Here is a 15,024-nt window from a genome sequence, read left to right on the forward strand (position 1 = left end):
AAATGACTGCATCATGTAACATCCAGAATCGAACTAAAAAAACAAGCACCTCCATAATAGTGGGAACTGTCATTCCCTTTTAAATTTGGTGATCAGCACCAGTACTGGTTAAACAAACACACATGCTCAATTTCCCTACACACCCACAGACTACAAGGAGCAACGTAAGCCACATCTGACCATGCACTCAACATGCTGCTGGCAGAGCCATCAGAGGAGGAGTGCATAGCGCTACTTCCTGGTGACAGATAATCAGGGCCAAATACAGGGAACTCTAACCCCTACATAGTCCTAAGAAGGAGAATTAAACTGCTTGATTCAAGTCTATCAGTTTAGTCCTTTAGTTTTGGCACAATGACTATGTGCATGAGCCATACGTGATCACTCGTCCATGGTGGACTGTGACAAGAAGCTACCATCCAAGGTCAAAATAAACCACGAAAACTCATTGAATGGGAGCAAAATCTTCCAAAAAATGTCCAATCTTGAGTCAAATGGTTGCCACATAGTTGTTAATTAAACGATGCTAATAAAAAAACCCGAGGAAATTCAAGAGTTAAGAAACACTCTGGGAGGAATCTCTCCCAAGAGAGGCTGTTACTCCCTGACTATTCCAAGAGAGGGCCCATGGAAAGCATAGGGAAGTTAAGCTGTCTTACAGAGAAGGACTCCTGCTTCCTGGCAATATCAGTGTTCCTGTCACTCCAGTCATAGAGGAGCTCCTCTTCCTCACAGTCATTGATCCACATGATCTCTCTGCTGGTGGCCTGGATGAGGTTCTGGAATTGGCGAAGTTGATCCATTCTCTCAAAGGAGTATTTCTGCAAGGAAGTACAGCCACGAGAAGCCATAAACACACAAATGCTTGAGCTGGGTGGAGAAAGGGAAGTAAAGAGCACAGCACCACAAGGTCTTTTTTTTTATAATATAATAACAGTAAACCCCACACATCTGTAAAACCTGTTGGCAAAGGACAGTAGATAACGTGCCTAGTTTATTGAACCATGAAACCTGCTGGCAATGGACAGTGGACAACGTGTCAATTTATAGAACAATGGGAAACGGATGTCAGCAGCTTCTAAAAGTCATTTCAAACACACATGTAGCAAACATGTAGGCAGGCAAGCAAAAAGGCATGGTGGGAAGTACAAGAAATGGCTGAATATTTAAGATCACTTTTACTTGCATTTGCTGCTCATAGTATATCCTTCATGTTATAGCAGCACCTTTTGCACAGGTGACACTTCATGAAAAATTCTTTCTCTGTCTTCACATCATAATACACACCCTGTTGCTTGAAATGTGCACAGGAATCAGCTTCCAATCCCAAGGGTTAAATAAATAATTTGTATAAGATTCTCACTGTTTTACATGAAAATTCACAGCGGAGAATATCCACAGCACTGCACAGAATTTGGTTCTAATACCACATTTGAGTAACTTTCTAAGCTTCATACATAGCCTAAATTCATCACTACATTTACTCCCATTAAAGAGGTAGAGTTTTACTCTTCACCTGCTTAGTGACCAACTCCCTTCACCTGGTGCAAACTAGAAACACTCAGGTGAGAATAAGTCAATTATACTCCAGGCAATGAATTAATCTCAAGTCCATGCCTCAAAATGAATCTTTCAGAAACTACAATGCACTTTCAGTTTACTGCTGAATAGAATTATTTAAATACAGATCTGTCAGTCTGTCAAAACCTCAAGTGTCCCTTGACTATCATGCAGGTGTTAATAAAGCAAATAGGGTATCAGAAAAGACCACATCTTGTGCTCACCAGCAGGCCTTCATATTCTTCCTCCAGCTGATGAACTGCAGCCTTCTCCCGCTGAAAGAGAGACAGCAAATACTTAGTGAGCCTTTTACAAGTTGTCTATTTGCTGGTATTTCCTTTACAATGCCAGTATCATAATAATTACAGGTGGTAACCTGCAAATGCCTGCAAGAGACATCTGTCAGTAGCAGATTTGCTCCACTGGATGACTCAGGCAGTATAAAACCAAGGCTTGGACAAACTTGTTACTCTAAGGGATGCTTAGTATATAACCAAATCTGCACATAATCCCTGTCATACCAAAACTACACTCAAAACTGGATTTCTTTCTGCTCCAAACTCCTAGACCAGCTAGTCCTAGAGTTAGTCCTAGAGCTGTACTACTATGAAGTAGTATAAATTACAATGTGAGCAAGTAGCTCTAAATTTTATTCCCATTTCTATAGCTGGGAACCTGCCCCACCTTGGAACTGGTATTCCACAGGGCAGACTATCACCTTTCCTATTTGAAGAAGGAGAGAAAAGGGAGAAAAATCCTTTTCACTCTTCAGCTTGGTTGAGAGATCAGGGCTCCAGAACAGAGTGCCCTTTCTTTAGATTGACCTCTCTCCTCCCAAATAAGAGAAAATATGAACAGAAATTAAATAAGTCTCCTCTCTCCAATACTGGGGGAATAAGCTTAGCCCAGAATTTGGGCATTTTTCACAGAAGAAAAATCATGACTCAAGGCTGCGTCTGAGCACCCACCTTATTCTTTCACTTTCTTGTTTAATATACCAAGACAACAAGGGGGAATAACCATTCTAAGTCATTTTTCTTGCAAAAAATGTAGCAATATTTATTTGCCAGCCTTGGTGCACAACAACAAAAAGCTAAACAGCTAATAAGTTTTCATTTTAAAATTCTGAGGAAAGAAGTCAAATACAAAATTATCTAGGAATTAGAGTTGAAAGTGGTTGCTATCATGACACCCGTGCTTTCTGAAAAGAGGATAAACTTTTCAACATTCCTTTTTTGTAGTGGAACACCAGTAAGCCAGTGCTATAAACCTAGACCAAGCAATGTGTAAGGGATGACAGTAACTACCAGGTCTGTTTTGACTTTGTCCAGGTGCCAACGATAGTCTCCGATGGCATTGTGAGTTCTCCTGTGCTCGCCAATTTGTTGCTCGATGGATGCTGCATCAAACCCCCACTTCACTTGCTCCATTTCAACCTAGGAGCAAGAAACAAGATTTGTATTTTCATTTCCAGCATTACTGCCTAAATCAGAGCATAAAGGAATCAGATTATGCAGTAGAGAGTGAAACTGAAACAAACAGAAGTTCACAACAGGGAGTTACAATTTTTTTAAATTGCCATCAATTTATCTGTGTGACAGTCTCCCAAAGCAGAAGAAACAATATAAGAAAAATATTTCAGTTGTTTATAGTTAGACGAGATGAAGCACACTCAGTAGTGTATTTTCATCTGGTTTTCTTTGGACCAAACTGTTATTTTATGTTCTACAGTAAAATTACATTCTTATCACTCTGAAAACAAACGATTACTTTATCAAACAATGCTATTCATGCAATTCATGTGAAAATGTCCAGTTAAGTTCTGTAGCCCAGTACATCAGATTTCCATTTTAATTTTGCTCATGTATACTTCAACAATCTCAATTAAACACAGTCACACTAAATGGAAAAAAAAAACCCACAGAAGATAAACTGAAATTATTAGAAAACATTTGTCTTGCATTTTGGAAACATTTATTGTAGGATGCCAAGCGAAAACCTCTAGAAACAGCCTTGAAAAACAGTAATACACCTGCTAATTACTAACCCAAAAACTGACTGCAGTTCCTTGTTCCATTTTTTTCAAATATTAAAAGCCACCTAACTATAAATTCAGCTCCTCAAACTCCAAATCTTCTTTTATGCTGCACACTAGGACTCTGTCTGAATGCCTGACTGTGCACATGCCCAGTAAAGAAAGAGGTATCTTAATCTTGGGTTGGGACTGAACTTGGTAATTACCAGCCTGGAGTCAAATCTCTATGAGTCAACAGATGACAATAAAGCCAGAACTCAAACGTAGGGGTTCAAAGGCAGTGTTGAAAATGATCCAAGAAACAAAACCATTTTTCATTCAGCCATTTAAAAGTTACAGGACTTTGACCCTTCTCGTTATATTTAAACAGTCTAAAGAGACTGTAGCAACAGTGGCAGTCGTGGCTGGCTGCCATATGCAAACAAAGGCTGTCTGGATTTCACTGCACTTTCCCTAATTCTGCACTGGAAATTTGACCGACCCTCCCTACAACCTGATTCTCCTATCAGCAAACCATCCAGACAAAAACTGGAAAAACAGCAAAAAACTGCAGCTGCTCAGAATTTTTTCCCACATTTCACCACTTTACTAGGGGAAACATTAGCCTAGTCTCAATGTGAGCAAGTAATGGGACTCAGCAAAGCACAATGGAAAGAAGAAGCACGGTGGCTAGTTCAAAATAAATTTTCCCAGTGAGGTAAAGTGCTTACTGGCCCCACCTCAGGTTTGCTGCTGGGATGAAGGGGGAGAGAGAGAGAGAGAGACAGCCTTTTACTTTCACAGGAGGTTTAGTGTGGGAACACAGCTATAAAGCACTTGCTCATGCTCCCTGTGTTTACAAAGGGGTGTCTGAGCAGGGTGTCATGTGGTGTCTTTGGGAGGTGCAGCATGTTCACCATCTTTCATCGCTGGAAGCACGCCCAGAGTCTGTCCAACATCACTCCTCAAGCCATGGCAGGTCTGACAGCCTCCTCTCCCACAGCATGTGTAGAGCAATATTGTCTGCTGTTGCTGTCCAGGCACAATGCTCAGACATGTTACCACTCAAGGAGTGCATCTCCACTTCCCCTTTCTCCTCTAAAACATGCCACACTGAAAGACTAGACTATGGCTAGCATTCACATAAAAATGCTGCAACTCTACAGCGCTCTACCCTCCTCATCTGGTTTGCATAAGAGCCAACTGGCAAATGCCATATGCAGATAATAATGACAGAATCACAAAGCAACAACCTAATAGAGAGAGATAAAAATAATGCAATTTCAATTTACAGGGAGTCTGCAAAGTGTGACTTCAGCCACCTTGTTCCATCCTCCCTCCCCGTCTCTCAGAAAGCGCTGTATAACCACAAACTCACAACTTTCACTTCAACACACAACTTTCACCTCAGCAGCACAAAAAGAGAGTGTAGGCTCTTAGTGTGTGTTTTCCACTCCAGGTTACACTAGCAACAGCTGTGAATTGGCAAATTTGTTCTCAGAACGCAATAAACAGTAACTTCAGCATTTCTGTGTTCTTTTCAGCACTGACTTCTGCAAGCCTTGTCCCGTGGCAGTCAGCTCTACCTCTCTGTGGTAAAGATAGACTAGAGGGGGAGAACAACTGTAAAACACTGGACAATGGTTAAATCTGTGAAGATGGCCCTATCTGTGCAGAGGGTTAAAATAAATATGAATCAAAGGAAATCTGTGGAAGGAAGGAAGGAGGAAAATACTGAGTACAATAATCTCTAAGGTAAATATGCCAATGCCTTTTGTTATGTTAACAGCTGTATTTCATTTAGCTTTCAAAATCTAACTTCCACACCTTTTCCTCTGCAAAAGAAGGCCCCAATCCATGTTTGGATTTCAGTGAAAATTCATTATATGTACAATACTGGGGGGACAAAAGGGACTTGGAATAATACGTGAGCATTCATGTGTACTTTTACTTTTCTACTGGCACCCAAAATTTTACTACATACGAGGTGACATTCATAAACAACACCAGGTTTTAGCACTGTCCCCAGATTTTGCACACATTTACCTTCTGCTGCCTCATCCAGCTTAAACATTCACTTGTGACACGTTTCGTGTACTCATCCCAGCCCGAGCCACTCTGAGAGGAGAAGCAGCCACCACCTTTGGAGCTGGCCCTCCTGGCACGGGGAACACTGATGGCTTTGTACAGAGCACGCATTTGCTCCTGGAGCTGAAGCAGCCTGAAAGGGAAGAAACCACCTTGTGACCAAAACAACCAGAAAACAAACACTGAAATTTATCTCTCCTACTGGACCACCAACTGGTCATAACCAAGCACCAAAAGCAAAGGCTGGGGAAAAACATGCTGAGATTTCACAGGGACAAATAAGGTGTGACTTTCTATAAGGAATATATTACTGCAAGGCCCTTCTCCATGTTACCATGACCCAAATAGATTAAATTCAACCTTACTGATTTCTATTGCATCCTGCAACACCAGGGAAGGTGAGCACTTGAGATACCACAGACTTTTATCAGTCACATTCCCACCCCCAACCCTTCCCCGACAATACCTTTTCTGATACATGTCACAGGGCTGGCCCATCTGCCTCATCTCTCTGATCAGCCCATCCAGGATGTCCATTTGGTCATTTGCTTGTGCAAAACAGTCTTCTAGATCCCTGTTCCCTCTAAGCGGGACACCATCCCCATATTTCAATTCCTGAAAAAAAATAGTTGGGAGATTAAACTAAATATTCATCATCTAAGCTTCATCTTGGTTGTCTTAAAAGAGATGTTATGAGGACTGATTTTTTTAGGAAGCATGATAAGTTTCAACTGCCCGGTCTCTCTCTGACTGCCGGTTTTAACTGGCAGAAGGCCAGTTAAAGGCAAGAATCCACTGTCACTGGAAAATCTTTATTAAAGTAAAATATGGAAGAAAATTATTAAAATGCAGTATCAAACAAAACTTTCAATAAAGAACAGCACATCTTGATGTTTATTTCGGTGGAGCCAAAGCTTCACGTGGTGTGCTAACTTCTAAAGATATGATGCTTTTGTGTTTAGAAAATGAGAAGGAAACTGTCCCAGTAGGAGTTGGTGGATATTGTTCCTGATTTTCCACAGGTTTCCCTGAGGTTCTAAGACTTCCCCTTCCTGCAAAAATACAAACTGCACCATCTGCCTGGTCTAGCTCCATGCTCAATCACATTTGCATCCCACCTTGTCACCCAGTCTAGGCAAATTCTCCATGCACTCTCAGTGTAGTTGGGCCAGCATGGTCGTGGTATTTCAGCCAGGAAGACACAGCTTTTTGACCTTACCCACCCTGACACAGCTTTTTGACCTCACCCCACACCAACACAGCAATGTTGAACAGAACATAATGCAGCTGTGACCTGATTTTGCAAATAAAATGTTATGGACCTCATTGCTCTGCCCCTTGGAAAGAAAAGACAGAAACAAAGTAAGCAATGCATGTTGCGGCACCAAGCTGGAACTAAACATTTCTTTCTTTCAACTTCACTGGAATAATATTAATACTGAACAAAAGGCAGTATTTACTCTGGCACTGATTTTTATATAAACATGCTCACACGTCCTGTATCTCTGAAAAGGAAATGAACTCCTAACCACAGAGTTCATTTCTGAAAGAAACTTCTGTCCACAGAGGGTCCAAAAGTGTGCATTAAATCACATCTACTGCCAGAACTGTGAATGGGTTTCACATCTCAGTGGCCTCAGCAGCAGGATGCACTCACCACCCTGCACCTCCTCTGACTTCAGCAGGAACAGACAACACCCCACGTTTACCAGGAGTGAATTTAGCATCGGTGAGTAACCCAACCCCTGGCACTCTGGGTTTGTACCAGAGTAGCATACTGCAGAGATCATCTGTACGTATTTGAGCTGAAACAGTAAAGAAGACTTTAATCTAGTTTATATACTTCTTTAGGAATCATCTGGAAAAATAAAGTAATGGTAATGAAGGTATTTCCTAAGGCATCTCAGGTTCATTATGGCCCTGAAAATGATGACAATATCCTACAGGACACACTAAGAGTAGTCATAACATTCGCAACAGCTGTTTACACTGACAGTGGTCCTGGTCTAAAACTGAAAAATAAGATGCAGCAGAATCTGTTTGAGGGTGGGCTTGTTTTTTTTTTTTAAATCAAGGTCCCCCTTTCATTAATCAGATGCATTTCAATCAGTTTTACTGAACAGAGTACAGAGGGAAGAAGGAGACCTAGGAGGGAGGTATGTCATTCCACTCACAGTGGCCTCACACAAACAGCTGAAAGGGGAGAAAGGAGATGAAGAAGCAGAGCCTGTAAGCCCAGATAACAACACTGAATATGTATGTATGTATTCATAATCTCTCTGGATAAGAAGAACAAGAAACACTCACAGGCTGTACTATGAGCTCAGCTCGTGTCAGGCAATCCGAACAGTTTTGCAAAAGCTCCTGGATGGTGTTCTGGCGTCTGGACATGGTACAGGTCCCATTCTGACTGTTGGGGGGGGAGAAGAGGAAGATGAAATAAATACAGAGCAATTGCACATTTTGAAGAAATATAAGAAACATATATTTGGAACAGCTAAGGGAAGTTACACAGAATAACCCACCTCATTTAGGTTCACAGAGACACACACACACATTCACTGCACTGTGAAGTTTTAATAACAACTAAAAATTAAAATTAAATTTACAATTAATTAAAAATTAAATAATTACAATAAATTTTAAAATTAAAATTACAGTTAAAATTAATGGCAGAGCTGCTTTGTAGTTTGGCAACAGCAGGCATGGATGGACTTTGCCACAGGATAGAGCAGAACATGGAAACTGGCAGGCCATAAAGGAGAAAGCTTTTCTTCCAGCATAGATATTTGTAGCTTTGATAGACAAAACTTTGGCAGCATTACAGCGAGAATGAATTATGCACAATCTTTGTTAAAGTCAATACATTAGAGCATAGCCTTTATGTGATGTAACTGTTCATGGTATCACACCAGCCATCAAATGTCAGGGCACACAAGGAAAGCAGGATCCTTGGCTATGCAAGCACATGAGCACACAAGTCCACACAAGTGTAAGAAGGGCCCTTTTATCAGCAGAAATGCACAAAGTTAGTGAAGTGTCTTAGGAAGGAATTACAAGATGCACAAGTTACTACTAAAACAGAGGTAGGGCCTGGAGTCAGAGGACATGCTTTCTTTACGAGTACATAAAGTGTGAGTTTGGAGGCTCCAAGTAAAACACCAGAAAAAACACTAGTGGGAGAAAAAACCAAGGCAGGTAATGGGGTCATTATTGTTGTTTTACACATAATCTACTGCATCCATGCTGCCAGAAGGTTGCTTTTCCAGCATTTAGGATTCAGCTACCAAAGTGAGTCACTTCAGTAGTTGAGTGGAACCATTCCTTGGTGATGGGATCAGACCAAGGCAAGCAAGCAAGCCCAGGCAGCTCCTAAACTCAAAAACTTGCCAGTGGAACGAAAATAAACCACTAACAGACAGTAAGAACTAAGGTGTTTCCAAGCCTTGACTAGTTTTCTAACTCCTGTGCTCACACTAGGTAACCTTTTCCATTACAAATCACTGAAGAGTCAAACATTCCTTACAACACTAATGCCAAAAAGAGTACCAGTGTGAACCTGTCCAACTCAGAGCCAGCAAGCAATCTGTATTCAATGGAAATCTTTCCACTGGCTCAAACAGACTCTGACCATTCTTCACAAAAGGAATTGTGACAATGAAAAAAACCAGTAGAATTGTTCTTGGCAAAATCACTGGAGTGGTGGGAAACATTCAGTATTTTTAAGAGCTCTTCTGCAGCACATGCAGTTGATGCATCAGCAGCCTGCTTCTCTCTTATCAGCTCATCTGAAACAAATGGAAAATGTTTGAGCAGCTCTTCAGCAGCTTCCCCCAATACCAAGGAACAGACCCTCAAAGACAAAGAGAGAAGACTAGAGAGTCACTGGGTAACATAAAACAAGCTGTACACATGCAGCCCCTGGCTTGTACTGTGACCCTCTGGCTGCACAAACACAGAACCCCACTGTGCTATGCACCCCTGTGTATCTTGGAAACAGCTTACAGAAAACAATTATGAAAAATAACATATGGGTCTGATTTTGTGCCAGGCTTCACGTCAGCTTCCTTTTCTAAATCATTCCTTCTCCTTAGGCATTACTGTTGTGTTTAGATATAGAAATATCTGACTGCATCTGAAATTTACATTTAATTACACCCACAATTATTCTCATGAATGAAACATAATAAAGAAGAGAGAGGAACCTTCCAAGCGATTTTCTCTTTTTAGAAGATTGGAAGAGTATTTTTATTTCAATCACTTTCTCCATCATGTTCTGGCAGATACAAATTCTGGATATCCATTAAAGCCAAATGAAGTATAGGTGGTGACTAGATTTACACTGTAACCAATCAGTGTATCTCCTCTGGCTTCAGTGTAACTTTACTGTCCCTTAAAGACATCACCATGACAAGAGATCTAAACAACAGCTATTACAGTTAACAAGATAGGAAATTGTGAAGAAAAGCTATTTTCAAAGAAATTAAACTATTGAAACAAATTAACACATAGAAAAGTAGAAATACAAGCATTTTGTGATCATCTTAATGATGTTTGGATGCCACATACATAATTATTGCCAAAACGATTTAAAAATTGAGAAACTGAAGATGGTTAAATATAGATCCACAAAACTGTTTCAAAAGCAGGTGCAGATGCCTGGAAGTGAGAGGATTAAGCATACTCTTTTTAGGTCTCCAAATAAAAGACCTACAAGTTGCTTGTTTGCAGTTCACAGGGACCTTCACAAGAAGAAAGCAGAACATATTTAAGGCTCTCCAACCCAGTAGATAAAGATATAACCAAAATAATGGCAGAAGTTGGAGCTATATAAATCAAAAACAGAAAAGAGCACACTATTTTATCAATGCTGCTGTTAACATTTTGGATGTTAGCATTGTTGTTAAAAAACTAACCAGTTTTGCTAGTAAAAATACGGACATCAATCCAAAGGTCATGGCCTGTTAGAGGCACTGGCTTTCCAATCTGTCAGAAGACAAGTGGAGCTACATGGGGTTATTGGGGCACACCCAGAGACAGCAGAGGCCAGCATGGGAGCTGGTGTTTGATGGCATAGCTCCACCAAGCCACCAGGAATCAAAGACTTCAAATCTGAAGAGGATTTAGCTGGACAAGTATGTCCAAGGACATAACTCAACCACTGAACTTAAAAAATGAAAATACTTAGCGAGACAATACCTCAATGTACATATACTGATGTTGATACATGAGGTGGCATTAGCACAATCTCATATGAACACATCTTCAATGCTTTTCACCCATGTGACAAGAAGGTATTCCATAAGCAGTTTCAAAGTCCCTCAGTATAATACACCTCTTAATGAAGCCAGCAGGCCTGTAATGAGGATGAGTAGATCAAAGCAGGAACTCCAGTTCAGAGTAATAAGACAACCAGCCTTGAGGCAGTAGGAAACAGACAGACAAAGTAAAACCATACCCAACACAGAAAATACTGGAGCAAAGAAACTGAGGCAAACCCTGAACATGCTGGACAGCATCATAACGTGGAGGCAAGAAGAAAGCTGGATTTTTAAAGTAAAACCATGTAACTTCCATGCTACATAAAAAGACATTTATGTCCCTCAGAAAAATGTAGGACCCCAATAATCCTCAGAGAACAGAGATTAAGTGGATTCATTTACATGGTATTTTGTCAGTGTCTCCCTTGTTTTATCTGATTTTATTTTTACAAAACTGAATGAGTTTAATGATTGGTCATTGTAACACACACTGCTCCTATGAAAATTTGATTTAACTCTGGCAGCATCTAAAACTCGAACCTATGAATAGGATCCTGCTGCATCAAACACTGTAGGCACACTGTGCAGTGAAAATATTTGTTTTACTGCACCATGGTAAATACAGCGTATGTTATTAACCATTCCAGCAGAAATGGAAAGCACTGGAGACTGGTCTTTTAGCAGGACCCATAACAAAAAAGTGCAGAGTCTCCTACTAATAAATACATAGATTTGCAACAACCTGACTATTTGCTGTGCTGCGTTGGTTTTGTAAACCCCGCAGAACAGTGCTGAGTGAAACAGCCTGGACTGCTTCAGACCTTGACTATGTATTTGTCCCTGTAACTCATATTAGACTGTGGCACTTATTTGGAAGGTGACTCAGGAATTTAAAAGAGATCCTATTAAGCAGAGTTCTTTGTTAAAATAACTTAATTTTAATAGTCATTAACTATTAAAGGAACAAAGGCAAACAAAAGGAGGTAGCTCCTTTGTTTTAAAATTATGAAAACACTTCAAAACACAGATGAATTGTTTTTATTTGGAATGTTAAAATGGAGGCTGTTGCTCTCTACTGTCAGGAGAGCCCAAGGAAAGGCAGAGCATCTCCCTGTCATTATTCTGTACAGGAGCCACCCTGTTCAGTGCATGTCAAGGCAGAACACATTGCTCCCTTGCTCTCCCAGAGAAATGAGAGGACAGCCCAACCCCTGCTGCCACAGGGATTTGGGCAGGATAGCAGCTCAGGCAACACCTTCCTGCTGGAATATACCCTACCTGAGCTAAACTCAGACATTACTTTTCCGTTGAATCCTCAGTGCCTGAACTACAAATTGTGTTTCACTGATGAGCAGTACCAGTGATCCTTACAAGACCCTCAGCTCTACTGAAATAAGAAACAACTATTCCTGCTTTTCCTAAAAGGGACTGAGAAACATGATCAAGGCCATGTGATGAGTTATGAGACATGGCAAACCCAGCAGTGTCCATGAGCCCAGAACACAGCAGGGCTGAGCACTGACTTATTCAAGCAGTCAAAAAATTATCCCAAGTGACGTGTTTTCAATAAATCAAATGCCTTCCCTAAACACTCAGCTTGCACCCTCACAGGCCCAGTGTGGGAGCTGATGTCATCACTGCAGAACCTGAGGGGCAAGGAAGATAGCACACTACCCTCTGCTTTCTCATTTGCCTCCTGCTGCTGCTGCTGGAGACCTGCACATCCCCAGCAAAAATGCCTGGGCCGTGGGGGCTGCTCTGGTGTCTCTCTTTGCTACTACACATCCAAAGGCTGCTGGCTTATCCAGGGGGTGATCAGTGCCAAGAGAAGCAGGGCAAAGGAGATACAGAAGCACATCTAGCAATTCTGAGGGGCCTTCCTGAAGCTTCAGAGCTCCCTAAAGTTTGGAAGGACAAAGAGGTTGGTTTCATCCCAAAGATACTATTTAAAGCAAATTAGAATAACCCTTGTTAAATTTTCCAGTTCCTCCCCAAAACTTTTAGCCTGTTAAAAATTCAAAGCTTTGAATTTTTTTTATTCATTCAAAAAGAGAAGGAAGCTTTGAAAGAAATTCTTTTGGCAGATTCAGAGCATTGAGTGATTCCTACAATCCAACGACAGCAAAAAAACAGTGCTTCTTTTTCTTCACTCTTCCCGCTCCCCTCCATACAAACTTGTTTGAACAAGCAATAGATTCATAAAGGGATTACCTGGTATGCCCAGGGTAGGCAAGTCAGAAGAAAAACCTGACCTGGAATCTGCATTCCCAGCACAGAGCCTGCACACACCACAGGACTAAACCACCACCCATCCGCCACCACCTGCCAGCTGGGAGTGTGTACGCTGGAAAACGCAGCTGCATGAAAGTGGTGAATCACAATATCCATAAGAATATAACCAGGAATTAAAATGCTATAGCCCAGCTTTCCCTGTCCCATCCCAAAGAAGGTGAATATGAACTGTCAAATCATCAAGGCTTTCATAAGTGGGTTCTCCTCATATGTCTCTAACTAGGACCAGTTTGGTGAGGCTGTGGTGTGCCAAAACTAGTCCCTTCTGCAGAGTATGCTCATAGACTAGGGCATGATGGCAGGAAACCTCAGAAGTCCTCTGCATCTGGCACAATCAGTCTTTAAATACCATTAGAAATGTGCAAAAATTTAGGAGTCACTAGTGAATTAAGACTCCCGAGGCTTAGTGCCTTCACGGAATGCAGGGTTTCACAAGGGATCGTGCCACACCTGTTCACAGAAAATCCTCATGCTTTTTCCCACTAGTATGAATCACCAGGAGCAACAGAACCGTTTCCAAAGGCCGTACCTGCCCGATGCAGCAGGCTGCTCACACGCTGCCTCTCCCACCTCCGCCTCTGAGAGAGGGAGGTGCCAAACACTGGGTCTAGCCTGGACCATGGAGATACACCTCTGCTGGAGAGCAGCCGCTGGAAAAGCAGCAAAGCCCCTTCTCCTTACAAAGGCTTTCACACCTTCAAAGGCACCGAGCTTCCAACATCATGCACATCCCTGCGGAACAGTGACCTGGGAAAAGCACAACCTGAGTCTGTTCTCACGGCGTGGCAGCGTCCCCATTTCCCTGCCAGCCAGAGCACAGCGCAGGCTCTGCCGGCAGGGCAGGTATTCCGCAGCAATTCAGACACATTCCTCCCTCGCCGTCTGAGCAGCTCAAGGAGGAAGTTACCGCGCCAGCTCTACCACCACTCAGCTTAGCCAGGGCTCTTCAGATCCTTGCGAGACTGATGGGAAAGGCAAAAGTGTGGCTTTGAGTCGGTTTTCTCCGCGTTTACTTTGTTTGTTGGTTCCTGAAAGTAGTGTCAGGGCAGGGGATGTAATTTTCTAACTCCTTTTCTAACTTGAAGCACATAAATTACATTAATCCTTAAGCAGGATTAACGTGTAAATTAATTTATCTTCATGTCACCCAGTGACCGTGAATCCTAGGCTATTTTTTCCCTAATCTCAGCAATAACAAATAAAACTGCACAACCCTGCATTTTTTTCTTTTCTCTCATGGTTTATCAGATTTTCTATCTCCATAGCAAAGACATTGATAAATATTTGACTGATGAATTGGCAGTTTAGCAGCGTGTGACTCACTGTCAAGCTGAGTATCTGTACTCTGGGCCAAGCTCATCCTGAGTTCCCAAGCCAGAAGAAACCGGGAATGTTGTAAAAGCACCTTGCTGAGCCCTAAGGGTAGGGAGCGTCTCATATTGCTCTGTGAGTAATGTAATACTCAGCACAGACTTGTTTGGCAGAATACGCCCCAAAACTTACAAGACTAGACCCTAACTTGAATCCTGCTGCATTTAAAATTTAGAGAAGAGTGATCTTCCCCATGGAAAAAAAAGAAGCCTCAGTTTCCTGAGTTCAATAGATGCCACTAAACTTTGGTACTGAATATGTCAGGCTAAATGCAAGTATTAAAACCAGTTCCATAGATGATGGTCCTGATCCCAATACCACAACATGCAGAGGATTTAGCAGATTTTCTGCACACAACACACGTGCAAAATCAGGCAAGACTGCTTTTTTCATTAACTGACAACAAACCCCTCATTTTGAGACATATTTTAACTCAAA

General features: G+C 41.6%; 1 protein-coding gene across 3 annotated transcripts in view; it reads right to left on the reverse strand.

The window, feature by feature from the left end:
• DSP (desmoplakin) overlaps positions 1-15,024 on the reverse strand; it is a 51,186-nt gene that overhangs the window by 21,411 nt on the left and 14,751 nt on the right. For all 3 annotated transcript variants that reach the window (XM_085051945.1, XM_085051944.1, XM_085051946.1), the window contains exons 2-7: positions 7,970-8,072; positions 6,129-6,277; positions 5,621-5,795; positions 2,868-2,996; positions 1,785-1,835; positions 660-821 (exon numbers count right to left, since the gene is read on the reverse strand). In XM_085051945.1, coding sequence (XP_084908071.1) covers positions 660-821; positions 1,785-1,835; positions 2,868-2,996; positions 5,621-5,795; positions 6,129-6,277; positions 7,970-8,072 — 769 coding nt within the window. The remainder of the gene's footprint in view (positions 1-659; positions 822-1,784; positions 1,836-2,867; positions 2,997-5,620; positions 5,796-6,128; positions 6,278-7,969; positions 8,073-15,024) is intronic.

This window comes from Lichenostomus cassidix, chromosome 2 (assembly GCF_008360975.1).
Source record: "Lichenostomus cassidix isolate B80296 chromosome 2, HeHo_3.0, whole genome shotgun sequence".
In the NCBI taxonomy this organism is placed as follows: domain Eukaryota; kingdom Metazoa; phylum Chordata; class Aves; order Passeriformes; family Meliphagidae; genus Lichenostomus; species Lichenostomus cassidix.